General features: G+C 32.6%; 1 protein-coding gene across 1 annotated transcript; it reads right to left on the reverse strand.

The window, feature by feature from the left end:
• Positions 1 to 5,675: 5,675 nt before the first annotated feature.
• LOC122582255 (inorganic phosphate transporter 1-4-like) lies at positions 5,676 to 7,416 on the reverse strand. Its single transcript, XM_043754621.1, has one exon. The coding sequence runs from the start codon at positions 7,414 to 7,416 to the stop codon at positions 5,818 to 5,820; it is 1,599 nt and encodes a 532-aa protein (XP_043610556.1). The 3' UTR covers positions 5,676 to 5,817.
• Between the last annotated feature and the right edge of the window lie 6,106 nt (positions 7,417 to 13,522).

The raw sequence follows: 13,522 nt of genomic DNA on the forward strand, positions 1-13,522 counted from the left end.
TTTAAAATTAATGTACTATCACAAACTTAATTCACAAAAATATTCATAAGTATTAAATTAGAAACCATATTAAAAGATTATATTACCGTATAACATACATTACTAATGGGTGACGCCCAAATGGCTGCCCGCTTCGACTACCACTAAGTTCACGGTTTGTAAAACCATGAAAGTTTTGCTTTCGATTTTTAAGTAGATTGCTTATCTATATATTAATTGTTTGATTATAACTTGTGGGTCTTTGAATAGGTTATGTCAAAAACTATATACACATCATATGTTTTAAGCAAATATTATCAAGCAAGGATATTCATGAATTTTACATTATATAATCGGCAAATTAATTAACTTTTTAATATGGTAATCCTATAAAAATAAATAAATAATACATCCTATAAGTTTGATTTTTGAGTTTTTTATGTCCAAAATAGTGACAACAAATATTTTTATATTAAGATGGTCACCAAAAATTCGTAATTACCGAATATTTTTACCAAATTTAGATCTTGTGGATCATATAGGGGTGCTTCTTTTTTTATATATATATACGTACATGAATCATTTTTTAAATATTACATGTATATATTTTTTATATAGATAGAATTTAGTATTTTATTTGATTTAAGATAAATATAGTAAATTAAATATGAAGATGTCACATAAGATATATCCTATGTGGCAATCTTATAAGATAGTGTTAAGTTGAAGATGCTCTAAAATCGTCTGTTTAACTACTGTTTTAATAATTAGATATATATATATATATATATATATATATATATAATATATATATATATATATATAGGGAAAAGTGAGTATAAGGCTGTTATACACCCAACTTGGGTGAAAAACCCCTCACATACTAATATTTTAATATTTTAAATAAATACATGGCCCCCATGATTTTTACCTTTTAAAAAAAGGTATGTGAGGGGTTTTTCACCCAACTTGGGTGCCTAACAGCCTCATATTTTTAAATCATAAAAATCATGGGGGCCGAGACATTTATTCATTAAATAAGAGATAATAAAATATTAGTATGTGATGGATTGTACACCTAAGCTTAGATGTGGGACATCCTTATATTCCCTTTTCCCTATATATATACATACATATATATATATAACACCCTTTAAAAAATAATTATAATATATGTATATAATATTGAACATGAAAAGTTAAAAACCTGATAAATGACGAGGGGATTGAAGAAACATGGAATGATAGATGAATTCAAGATTGTACCCTTGTAGGAGACAGTGATGGAGTCTTTCAGCTAGCTAGGGCAACCCGTCGTTCTGACCCGTTATCAGGTGATAACAAATTTATTTTTTGTCCAACATAACCCGTGTGATTATGTCCATTTGTTTCTTTTATAAGCCCAATACGATACAAATGTTTTCTTTTGGGCTAATTTTGTCGGCTCCAAGACGTACTTGAGCTGTCACATCATATCCATACAAATCCTTATACATCCTTACAAAACCTTCGAATCTTATAATTTTATCTCCAACCATACAAACATCTTTACATATTCTTTTACCTTCACTAAAAACAAAAATATATTAGTTAAAGACAAATAACGGCATGCCCCTAAGTAAGGGCATCCTTCAAAAAATCCTTAGTTTTAAACAAGCTTCAACGGTAAAGGATATCCAAGGACACCCCATTGGAGATAGCTTAATTATAAATAAAGTATGGGTTAATAATAGTGAAACATTCCCAACTAAGTTAGGGGTTTAAAAATTATAATATTTGTTATATACTAAATATATATATATATATATATATATATATATATATAAAGACAAAAAAAAATGATAATTGGGAGGGAACCACTTAGCCCCTTGTACCCTTTGGATACCATGCCGCACTTCCGCACATTGGCATCCCGATGACTTCCCTAGGGAGTAGGTGGAAATAACGAATACTGGGTTCCGTCAAGATTCGAACCCGCACCTTACAGGCTCCTAGATCCCTTGTGAAGGCGGCGGTGGCCACTGGGCTATCAACCCAGTGGTTATATATATTATAAAGACTAATTGCCCTATATTACTACTTAAGCTAATGTACATTATATAAGGGTTAAACCCCCTACTAGTTAAATACACATATAGAGAAATTCTATTCTCTCTCACTTCATCATCATCTACTATTTACTATTATCATTGTTCATAATTGTTGGTGTCATTGTTATTGTTGATCAAACCAAGATAGATGAATTCAAGATTGTACCCTTGTAGGAGACAGTGATGGAGTCTTTCAGCTAGCTAGGGCAACCCGTCGTTCTGACCCGTTATCAGGTGATAACAAATTTATTTTTTGTCCAACATAACCCGTGTGATTATGTCCATTTGTTTCTTTTATAAGCCCAATACGATACAAATGTTTTCTTTTGGGCTAATTTTGTCGGCTCCAAGACGTACTTGAGCTGTCACATCATATCCATACAAATCCTTATACATCCTTACAAAACCTTCGAATCTTATAATTTTATCTCCAACCATACAAACATCTTTACATATTCTTTTACCTTCACTAAAACAAAAAATATTAGTTAAAGACAAATAACGGCATGCCCCTAAGTAAGGGCATCCTTCAAAAAATCCTTAGTTTTAAACAAGCTTCAACGGTAAAGGATATCCAAGGACACCCCATTGGAGATAGCTTAATTATAAATAAAGTATGGGTTAATAATAGTGAAACATTCCCAACTAAGTTAGGGGTTTAAAAATTATAATATTTGTTATATACTAAATATATATATATATATATATATATATATATATAAAAGACAAAAAAAATGATAATTGGGAGGGAACCACTTAGCCCCTTGTACCCTTTGGATACCATGCCGCACTTCCGCACATTGGCATCCCGATGACTTCCCTAGGGAGTAGGTGGAAATAACGAATACTGGGTTCCGTCAAGATTCGAACCCGCACCTTACAGGCTCCTAGATCCCTTGTGAAGGCGGCGGTGGCCACTGGGCTATCAACCCAGTGGTTATATATATTATAAAGACTAATTGCCCTATATTACTACTTAAGCTAATGTACATTATATAAGGGTTAAACCCCCTACTAGTTAAATACACATATAGAGAAATTCTATTCTCTCTCACTTCATCATCATCTACTATTTACTATTATCATTGTTCATAATTGTTGGTGTCATTGTTATTGTTGATCAAACCAAGATCAATATATTCATTAGTGTAAGTATGGGTTAATAATAGTGAAGCATTCCCGACTAATAAAACTTACGGGAAAAGACTAACCTTTGTTTGTTGGGATTGAACACTAGTATTTTCTCCTTCTGAACAACAAAGTCTTAAATGATGAACGAACATGACAGGAATTAGGTAGGGTTTTGGGTCGCAATCAACAAGAGAGAAAGGGGTGACAATTTCTTTATAATAGGTAGTGCAAGGCACGGGTTCAATGTTATATATATAATAGGAAAGTGTTATATTCATAATTTTTTTGGATAATGATAAATCAATCTAATTGGTATGTTAAAAATTAACCTAATTATAGGATGATTACATGTGAAAAAATTAAAGGACAAAATTAGGAAAGAGAATTAATGGAATTCACATGTCAGTCAAAATATTAAGATTTTTATTTTTAGGCATATAAGTTAGGTTGATTAATCATTTTTTTTTTTTTTAATACATATATGTAAATGGAAAATGAAAACCTCTGTCTCTGAGATAAAAAAAAGTTCAATTATATTATTTTGTCAATGGTTTATTAAATTTCTGATAAAACTTGGAACTTTTGCCCTTAAATAAGAGTATTTAAAATAATAAAAAGTCTTTAAAAGCTTTTTTAACCTATTAAAAAATCATTAATTTTAATGAAAAAGCATTTTATAAAGCCTTTTTTTAAAAAAAACCACATGTATTTGGAAAAAAGCTATTTTGTCAAAAGGTTGAAAAATCTCTAACCTATTCATTAAATAAGTCTTTTAACTCAATGGTATCAATTTATTTTAAACACTATTATATGCAGTAACCCTTTCAAATTTTCGTTCTCATGCTTTTTTTACTTTCCTTTAGAAGAATTTTCTAGACTAAAATTATTTAACAAGATTAAGATTTAAGTCAATGATGACTAAATCAATTGACTTGAGTCAAAAAGTTAGGGATTTGAATCTTGCGCAAAACAAACAAGTCTTAAATTTTTAAAGTGGTTTAGGAACCTTTTTCCTTGAAAGCCTTAGCCAGAAAGCCGAAGCGAAACCCACTTAAAACAACTTCCTTCCTTACACCGGCTATAGGCGTCACCATTTCATGGTGGTGGGCTTAGGCCTGTACTTATAGGCAGGCCGTCCTCAGGACTTCTTGCCTGTCACGTCAGCATTACATTTCTCAGGACACTCACTGCCTATAAGGACAGTTTCTTCAGAATTTCTTCACCACATTATCAATTCTTTTAACATTTTTATAACTTTATATATATTTAACATTAAAACACACTTAATTAATTGAAAAAACACATTTTATTATTAAACCACACCATACTTAATTTTGGGTGTAGGAAAGTCAAGAAGATTTTGAAGCATGTCATCGCCAATGTTCTTGTTTTTGTTTTGATTTTGGGTGTTTTTCTTAGGCATGGTTTGGTTGAGGATTTTAGGTGTTAGATTTTCGGTTGTAAAATGTGAAGAAGGAAGAGGTATGTTTTTTTTTTGACAGTGTAGTGTGCTACAAATGAAGAAGACAACCGATATAGCCGTTTAAATTCAAATTATTTTTTTTAATTGGATCACACGTGAAGAAGTTGGCCCATAAGAAGCGTCCAAGAGTGTTCCCCGTGAAGAAGTTTTGGCAGGACGCAGAAGAAAGAAGCTCACGTTCAATAAGGAGTCTGCGTCTTGGGAGCATCGGGACGCGCGAAGAAAACCCTATAAGCACCGCCCTTATAGTTCATTCGAAATACAACCATTCCAAGAGAAACAATATTAAAATTAAAGCAAAATTAAAATATCAAGTGTTTCGACTTTAGGTGTTTTTTTTTTCCTTAAAAGGCTAAACTTATACATTATTAATACATAAAAAAAATTTTAAAAATTTAAAAAAACCAACGAGATTTTAAACCATGGTTTTTAAATGAAAACTTCATACCTTTACATTAGTCTTCATATATTATCACTTGATTTTGATCTCATTGACTGGGTTAATGTATAGTTTCAAATCGAGAATACTTTTACTTTGTCGACATTAATTTTGTGTATTTTTACCTTTCAAATTGTTCAAACAAACACAACATATACACAAACAATTATAGTGTAATGTTTTACAGATAAAACTTATGATCAGCATTGAGACCAAACATGTATAACTTTACTATATATGCAACACATATAAACAGTTGATTTATTTGACAGCATCATAATTAAACATAAACACATGCCAAATAATAATGAGTTTGTCAAAATTTACTTGTACTAAAAAGTAAGGCTAAAATAGACCCTTTTTTTTAAAAAAAAAAAAAAAAATTTAGGATGGGTCATGATAAAAAAATTGGTCTTTTTTATATTCAAAGATATGATTATGTTAAGAACAAATTATCAAAACCTTACAAGAGTGATGTTTCAGCAAAAGAAACTACAATATGCATATGTTACTACATAGCTTGCGAATTTAGTCTAAAATCTTATACCCCAAGAGAAAATTTAACATAATCCTCATACCATCTTTTACCAAAAAGTAAAACTATAAAACATAACAAACCAGAAAATAAACCTAGAATCTTAATCCTACTTGTGAACTAAAGTAAATGAATAGAAGAATGGCCGGCAGGCTCAACTTTAAACTGGTAAACGTGAATTTGGAAGTTCCTCTTCTTCATTCTCGCCAGACACCTCCTCAAGTGACTTGCCATTCGATTCGGGCACCAAAAACGTAAAGAATGTTCCCAAAAGATTGATCACACCCAACACGATCAGCGCGTTTTTGACACCAATACCGGCAGGGTACCCTGCATCTGCCTTCTTTGGATCTTGATTTTGAGCCAAGTACAAGAACCCAAAAGCACCCACAATCGCGCCTAATTTGCCTGATGCTGCTGAGATACCGTGGCAAGTGGAACGTAGACGGGCTGGGAAAATCTCGGCGGGGACGACAAAAGTTGTCGCGTTTGGCCCAAAGTTTGCGAAAAAGAATGTTAATGAGTACAACACCACAAATCCTATGTTATTTTGTGGGTGAATCCAGTGGTTGTAAGGAAAGGCTAATGCGAACATAAAGATTGTCATCATTGAAAACCCGAGTAGCTGGATTTTAAAACGACCAATCCTATCGATTAGGAAAACGGTAAACCAGTATCCAGGAACAGTACTGCATAGCGCGATAAGTGTTTGGGCTCTTGCGATTCGATAAACTTCGTGAATCGCATTCATCTTACTTGCTGCTGGAATCCAACCAATGGCACTAAATATGTCCTTTTGAAACAGGTTTTGGCTATAGTAAGCGATGTCGAGTAAAAACCAAGTGGTGGTTGTTCCGAGTAAATGCCAACCGTGTCGTCTAAGGAAATCCTTGCTGAAAAGCCCGAAATCGTTGCCAGATTTCCCAACAACTTGGTTGATCTTTTGTTGTTCGGGTTTGATTTCCATTTGCAAAACTTTTGACATGTCCTCTGCCGCCTTGTTACCATCTTTAGCGACTAAGGCAGTGTAACGGGCTGTTTCGGGCATCTTCATTCGCCAATAATAAGTCATAAGGGCCGGAAGCGCCCCCACCATTAGAATGATCCTCCACACGTAATCCGCCTCGGGAACAGTCGACGCGATCGGGTCAACCTCGTAAGGCGGAGCCTTAAACTTTGCATCAAACACCGAAGAGATTATTATCGCGAAAACCCCACCTCCTAAAATACCAAAACCTTGCATAGCAAACACCGCCGCGATAAACGCTCCTCGGGTTTTCTTATTCGAGTACTCAGACATGATAGTCGCCGAAAGCGGGTAGTCACCACCGATCCCAAACCCAAGCCAAAACCGAAAAAAGCAAAGAGTAGTCATAACCGACTTCGGGCTACTCCCAAACGACAAGCCCGAAGCAATGGAACATAAACACATAAGCATTAGTGTAATGCCGTAAACCCTTTTCCTTCCAAGTTTATCACCAAGCCACCCGAAAAAGAGTTGGCCCGTTAGCGTACCAACTAGGGCGACACCGTTAACGGCAGCAGAGACCTCCGGAGGTAAACTTCCGGGCTTGAGAGAGCCCGGTACGTGGTAGTAAATCCGGCCCAGGATCTTAGTGACCAAAGAGATGCAAAACAGATCATAAGCATCAGTGAAAAAGCCCATTCCAGCTATTACAATTGCAGTGAAGTGGTACCATTGGGTTTTTGCACCATCAAGTGCCTTGAATACTTGTAAATTGTTATTTGATGATGACATGGTTGTTGAGAAAGTTAGATCTCAATTTGATCTTTCTTTCCCTGCATTAAACAAAAATCACAAAAGATAATTAGACATTATAATCTTATCATGTGACAGAAGTTTAACTACTAATTAAGGTTGGAACTATTGGAATCATATATAACATCTATTATTCTTATAAAAAAATTTCTTTTCAAATTGTAAATTTGTGCTTAACGATATTGAATTTTCATATAAGACCCAATTCATGTGATATAAATATTTATCTCAAAACTAAATTTTTCAAGACTTTTACCACAACTTCATCTGATAACCATTGCATGTAACGATATTCCAAGATACAAAAAACAAAACTTTCTTTTTACAAAAACCCAAGAATTTACAATCTTTAAATATAATTTATAGAAGATTTCACGATACAAAAAATAAAATAAAATTAAAGTTACCTTTGCATTAAAAAAACACAGAAAACAATGCATGTATGATACAAATTGCAAGCATATTATTATGATTGATATAAATAAATAAAGAACAAAGTTAGAATCGCAAACCTTAATAATATATCCGATTAATATTACAGCATGCTCTTGATTTGGTATGTGAAGATTGATAGGTTAATTAATATATATATAGTGATCGAGTGAATATATCGAATGAAACAAAACTATATTTGTTTCGTATTAGAAGAAGAGAGTTCGAATTAGTGTAGGATTCGTTCAAAAACAGTTAGTGTTGGATAAAGACAATAACTGATCATATATGATAGACTGTATAATAATAATATAATATAATATAATAAAAAGTATAAAATGCATAGTATATTTGAAACAAACAAACAATCCGGATTCCGAAATAAAAGTTGGATCTGCCTTGCTATTTTCTTGCATATATTGTTAGGATTTCAATACGTTATTAATTAATTTCTTTCTTTTTTTATATATTTTAAATACGTGATGCTTTCCGATATTTTGGGAAATATCTACTAACTGATTCAGAAAGTTAAATTTATGGGAGCCTTTATAAAAGAGTGGGTAAAAAAGTACTCGTAAATTTGTACTATTTTTCACCGTTGCTTTCATTAACTATTACCAGAAATATATATAATTCTTTTTAGATAATTTGATTAAATTTCTAATAGTCTTTTACAATTTTATATCCAAATCTAATCGATCTAAATAAGATACAAATGTCTACCAATATAATTAAAATAGGACTGAGAAAACGCATGGTATCTTCTTTGATTCATACATGTGATGATCTCTTTGCTTTATTAAACACTCCGTATATTATTTTATTTTTTTTTCTAGTTAAGTAGGAAATGACAAATTTAGTGACGATGGAGGTTTTTGACCATGACAACCATTGCGACTCTGAATACACACTACAAACTTAACAAGTCGTGAAATTTTTGGAGACGGAGAAAATTAGAATATCACATTGAATTACAATTAGATTAGGAAAAATGATTAATTTTCCTAACTAAATAACCTAAAAATCCGCTTAATTATAACATGATGACATGTGTGAAAATCAGTAGACAAAATTATAAAAGAAAATTAGTGGATACCACATGTCACTTTTTTATAGTTTTAGACTTTAAGAAGATTTATCATTTTCCTTAGATTAGTCATTAGATATGGGATTTTGGGCTAGTAATCATCTGGGCTCCATATAAAAGAATGGGCCAAGTATCATATACTATATTATAGTCTTACATAGTTTACATAGGTCTTAAACCTTATTCAACATATGTCTAGAATATTTGTTGCTAATGATTACTACATTATTTTCCAATATAACCTAGTCCGTAAACCTAATTTAGAAGTAAATGGATACGCTCTTGCATATGTTGATTGCTGTATGTGATAACTAATGTGAACTATACAATAGATGCTCAAGGCATATTGGGGTCTAAAACAAAACAAAAAAGTGTGACCTATTTATAACTAAAACTTATTTAAAAAGAAGAACAAAAAACCCAAAACGTATTACAATTCACTTAATCAAAAGTCCTTTTAAACTACACTTAATTTAAACTTTTTAAGCTTCTCTTAGTTTTATTTTTAAATTTTTTAAATGATTTTTTCTCTCCATACATAAAATAAACTGATATATTTAACTTATATATAAAATTTGAGGCTTTCAATAATACGAAACCTAAAGCTCTTGTTTTCTTTGTCTTACCCTAGAGCCACCATTGGAACTATACGTCTAAATATATGGATACGCTTCTCTTTTTTCTTACCCAGTTTAAGGACAAATATACTCTAACTAACTCATAAGTCTTAAGGATCGATGTGTAATTTATGTAGCTCAAATTAGACATATTTCCGAGGTCATATTGCCTCATTCTATCTAGTTAATTACAAGTAGATTATTGGATATGTGTGTGGATACATATCCCCTCAGTTTGGGGATAAATATACTCTAACGAATTCATTAATTTGTGGGTTTTAGTCAATTTACCTTTATATTGGACTTGTTTTTCGGGTTTATATTCCGTTACTTTACTTAGTTTTTTGGATGAATTACTAGAATTTCAAAAATGAAAACAAAAAGGTGCACGAAGAAACGATGAGTGGACAGTTGGACACCCCACTAATCCACTATGGGGTGCCATTTCACTAAGCCACAACGTGCTTGTCACATGAGTATCTAATAGCTTAATCTATATTGAAAAACTTACTTTATTTAAGCCCATTAGTGGAAATTTGATGATTTAATCTAAAAATGATGTCTTTTATCTCAAAACATGTGGTAAGTTACTTTTTTTGGGGTACCATATCTAACTCGTAGGGCTGTCAATCTCGACCCAACTCGAAACCCAATCCGAATCCAACCCGAAAAAAGTCAAGTTGGGGTTGTTAAATCTCGACCCGTCAACACGTTAACCCACTAACCTAATTTTTTGGGGGTTGGGTTCGGGTTAACCCATTGGGTTAACAGGTCGACTCGCTAGCCTGAAAAATAATTAAAATTTATAGAATTTTTTTTAATAGATCGACCCACCAACTCATTTGACCCGCCAACCCATGACTCATTTGACCTGAATTTTACCCAATAACCCACCAACCCACGACCCATATGACATGTTTGACCTAAAATCAACCCGTTAAGCCAACAACCCATTTGAGTTGTCAACCTGAAACTCGACCCATCAACCCGTCAACCTGATTTTTTTGAGATTGGTGGATTGGGTTCGGGTTGACAGGTCATGAGTCAGGATTGAAATTTTGACCTGAAACTTTTAACATGTTGTGTTAGGGTAAGAGATTTTCGACCCGTCAACCCACGAACCCATACCCGCCAACTCGAACCCGAACTCATTGACAGCCCTATATCTAAATGAAATTGGTCTTTGATGTATTATATATATATATATATATATATATATATATATATATATATATATATATATGATGACCTTAAGGTCTCAGGTTCGATCCCCGTTAGGAACAAAAAATAATTCCTTTAAGGTACCTGTTACCAATGAAGCCTGGACGCATATGTGAAGTTTAAATACACGGGTTCGATCATTTGGGGTGCCCAGATCATGTAGGGATTAGGATGAAGGTATTTTACCTGCATCATATGGCTCATACGAGGTGGGTCGGTGGGTATCCAATTGTGTAACCGGGGCTAGGGTTCCCCTATTACCCTTATACGTATATATAATTTATGAGCAAACTAAAAAAAATTAGAATTCCTCATTCATTTCTTTGTGACAAACTATAAACAGAAACAGTAAGATTAATTAATATTTTTTTACAAGTGGCTGTAGAGCGCTAGTTAGAAAATTGCCAATTTTTTATTGCATTTTTTTTAAGTAGTGATAAATCCTCCTAATTAATCAACCTAATAATTCTCCTAATCATAAGATCAAACCATATGGAAAAAATCAAAGGATGTGATAAGGAAAGATAATTAGTGGATTACACATGTCAAAAAGTTTTACACTATTAAGAAGATTAACTATTAGGCTTAAGTTTTAGGAGGATTAATCATTTTTCTTTTTTTTTTTTCGATCAAGAATTTCCTTAGTTATTGCCGATGTCTCAAACATCAAAAAAAAAAAAAAAATGCAATCAATTAGATGATCAAGGAAATTAGGAAATTCAACCTTATTCTCTAAAATTAGGTCATAGAAAAGTATATTAAAAAAAGGCAGAAAACAAGACACATTTCGCAAATAAAAGTTAGACATGTGATCTTCAAAAGGATCTCATAACTAACGCTTGCAAAATCCAAACAAGCGAAAATTTGGTGTACTTATTTCAAAAGCAGTGGCAACAAGAATATTTCAGCAAGTTAATTGTATACAAAATTGGAAGATGATGCATCAAGAACTTACATCAAATTGAGTGAGATTCCATACTTACTAGTTATCACACTCTTAATTTTATTCCTTCCCTAAAATTTGTGTACTATACTTTTTAGTAAAGTTTCTTATGAGTTGACCCGAAAACAATTTTTGTTTTGAACCACCAAATTGACTGCATATAACAAAGAATGAACATCTAGCGACATTTGTAAAATCATAATCGATGTGAATATAAATTATATGCCATGTACATATGTGTATACGAGCATGGTACCCGCGCAATGGGCGGCGGTGGTGGGGAAGACGGTCTAGTGGTGTCGGTTGATGTAATTGTGATAGTGTAAATTTTTTAGAAGATAAGGACTTAAAGTGTTAATTATTAAACTAAAGGTTTAGAGTGTAAATTAATTCATTCAGGACAAATTTAGTATTTTATAAAAACTTTTTTCATAGTGAGTATTTATTAAGGGTATTTTAGTAATTTCGTTGTAACTATTGTGTAACTGTTTCTAAAAATGGGGATGTATTAATTTTTATAAAGAAGTTTAGATACTGGTCATATAAGTATATAACATATGTTTAGGTAACGTTTATTAGGGATCATGAACCTATACACCACCTATAAGCTCCGTACAAACCTTCACAGTGTGTACAAGAGATGTTTATTTATTCAAAAATGAAGTATTTCCCTAACAACGCCCTTTGAAAATCTTGACCTCTAAAGAAGAAGTAATTAGACAACCTCCCAACACTCTATGTCCTATTGTGCTACTGTGTTAATGCCAAACATAATCGGTCGGAACTGGCCCAATGGGCTCTTCGAAATGAAATGACTCAATTATTAACCATGTCATTATGTGGAAGTTGACAATAAGGTAGAATTATATATATATATATATATATATATATATATATATATATATATATATATATATATATATATATATTTTGCTGGTAGAACAAAGAAAAAAAATAAATTTAACTCTTGATCTTGACCATCTAAATTAATAACTAAACTTAATCCTAACCCTTTAAACTAAAAAAAGGTTTTTTTAAACAGGTTTCTGCTATAATAAAACACATCTATCAAATTTGTTCCGGCATATTTCACCCTCTGTCACATCACCATCCATCGACACAATCTATCACCTCCACCCCTCTGTATCTGTGTTGCCGCCACCATCAGTGTCTCTTTCAAAACCATATGTTCCGCCGTACGCCTCCATCGGCGCCGACACCACCATCTGCGGCAGCAAAGGTTGGTACAATCATCGGATCCTTTTTTAAAATCCAATATATTAGCTTTTTCATATTTTGATTATTAGAGTTAGGATTCCTTTCGTTTACATGTGTATTCCAGATTTGGAGAGTATTGCATATTTGGAGAAAAATTAAATCAAGACACAAAAGGAATACGAAAAAGGGAAGCCAAACAGATGCTATAAATTTTTGGGTATACAAAATTGGTTCTTTTGATGAATTAGGGATGCGATTGAAAGGAAGAGGAAAAGGGATACGAAAGGTTATTATCTTTTGTTTTCCATTTTAATTAGTTTTATTTTTCATTTAAAAATCATTGTTTTTTGTATAAGCATATGTAATCAATTTGTGAGCTCCTATTTGTTGTTGCAACTTAGTTAAACTATATGGATGGCCGAGTGACAAAAAGTATAATCTACGGGGCACCGCTCTACGCGGTTCATTTCATTAATGCAGGTCGGGTGTGGGTCGGCCTGCTTTTTTTCATACGCTTCATTGACCTTATTCATAGACCCAAAAATAGTTGTTCTCCCATCACCAAAA

This window comes from Erigeron canadensis, chromosome 9 (assembly GCF_010389155.1).
Source record: "Erigeron canadensis isolate Cc75 chromosome 9, C_canadensis_v1, whole genome shotgun sequence".
Classification (NCBI taxonomy): domain Eukaryota; kingdom Viridiplantae; phylum Streptophyta; class Magnoliopsida; order Asterales; family Asteraceae; genus Erigeron; species Erigeron canadensis.

Excerpts from the sequence above, each read along its gene's own strand:
- LOC122582255 (XM_043754621.1), bottom strand. The coding sequence starts at position 7,416 with ATGTCATCATCAAATAACAATTTACAAGTATTCAAGGCACTTGATGGT.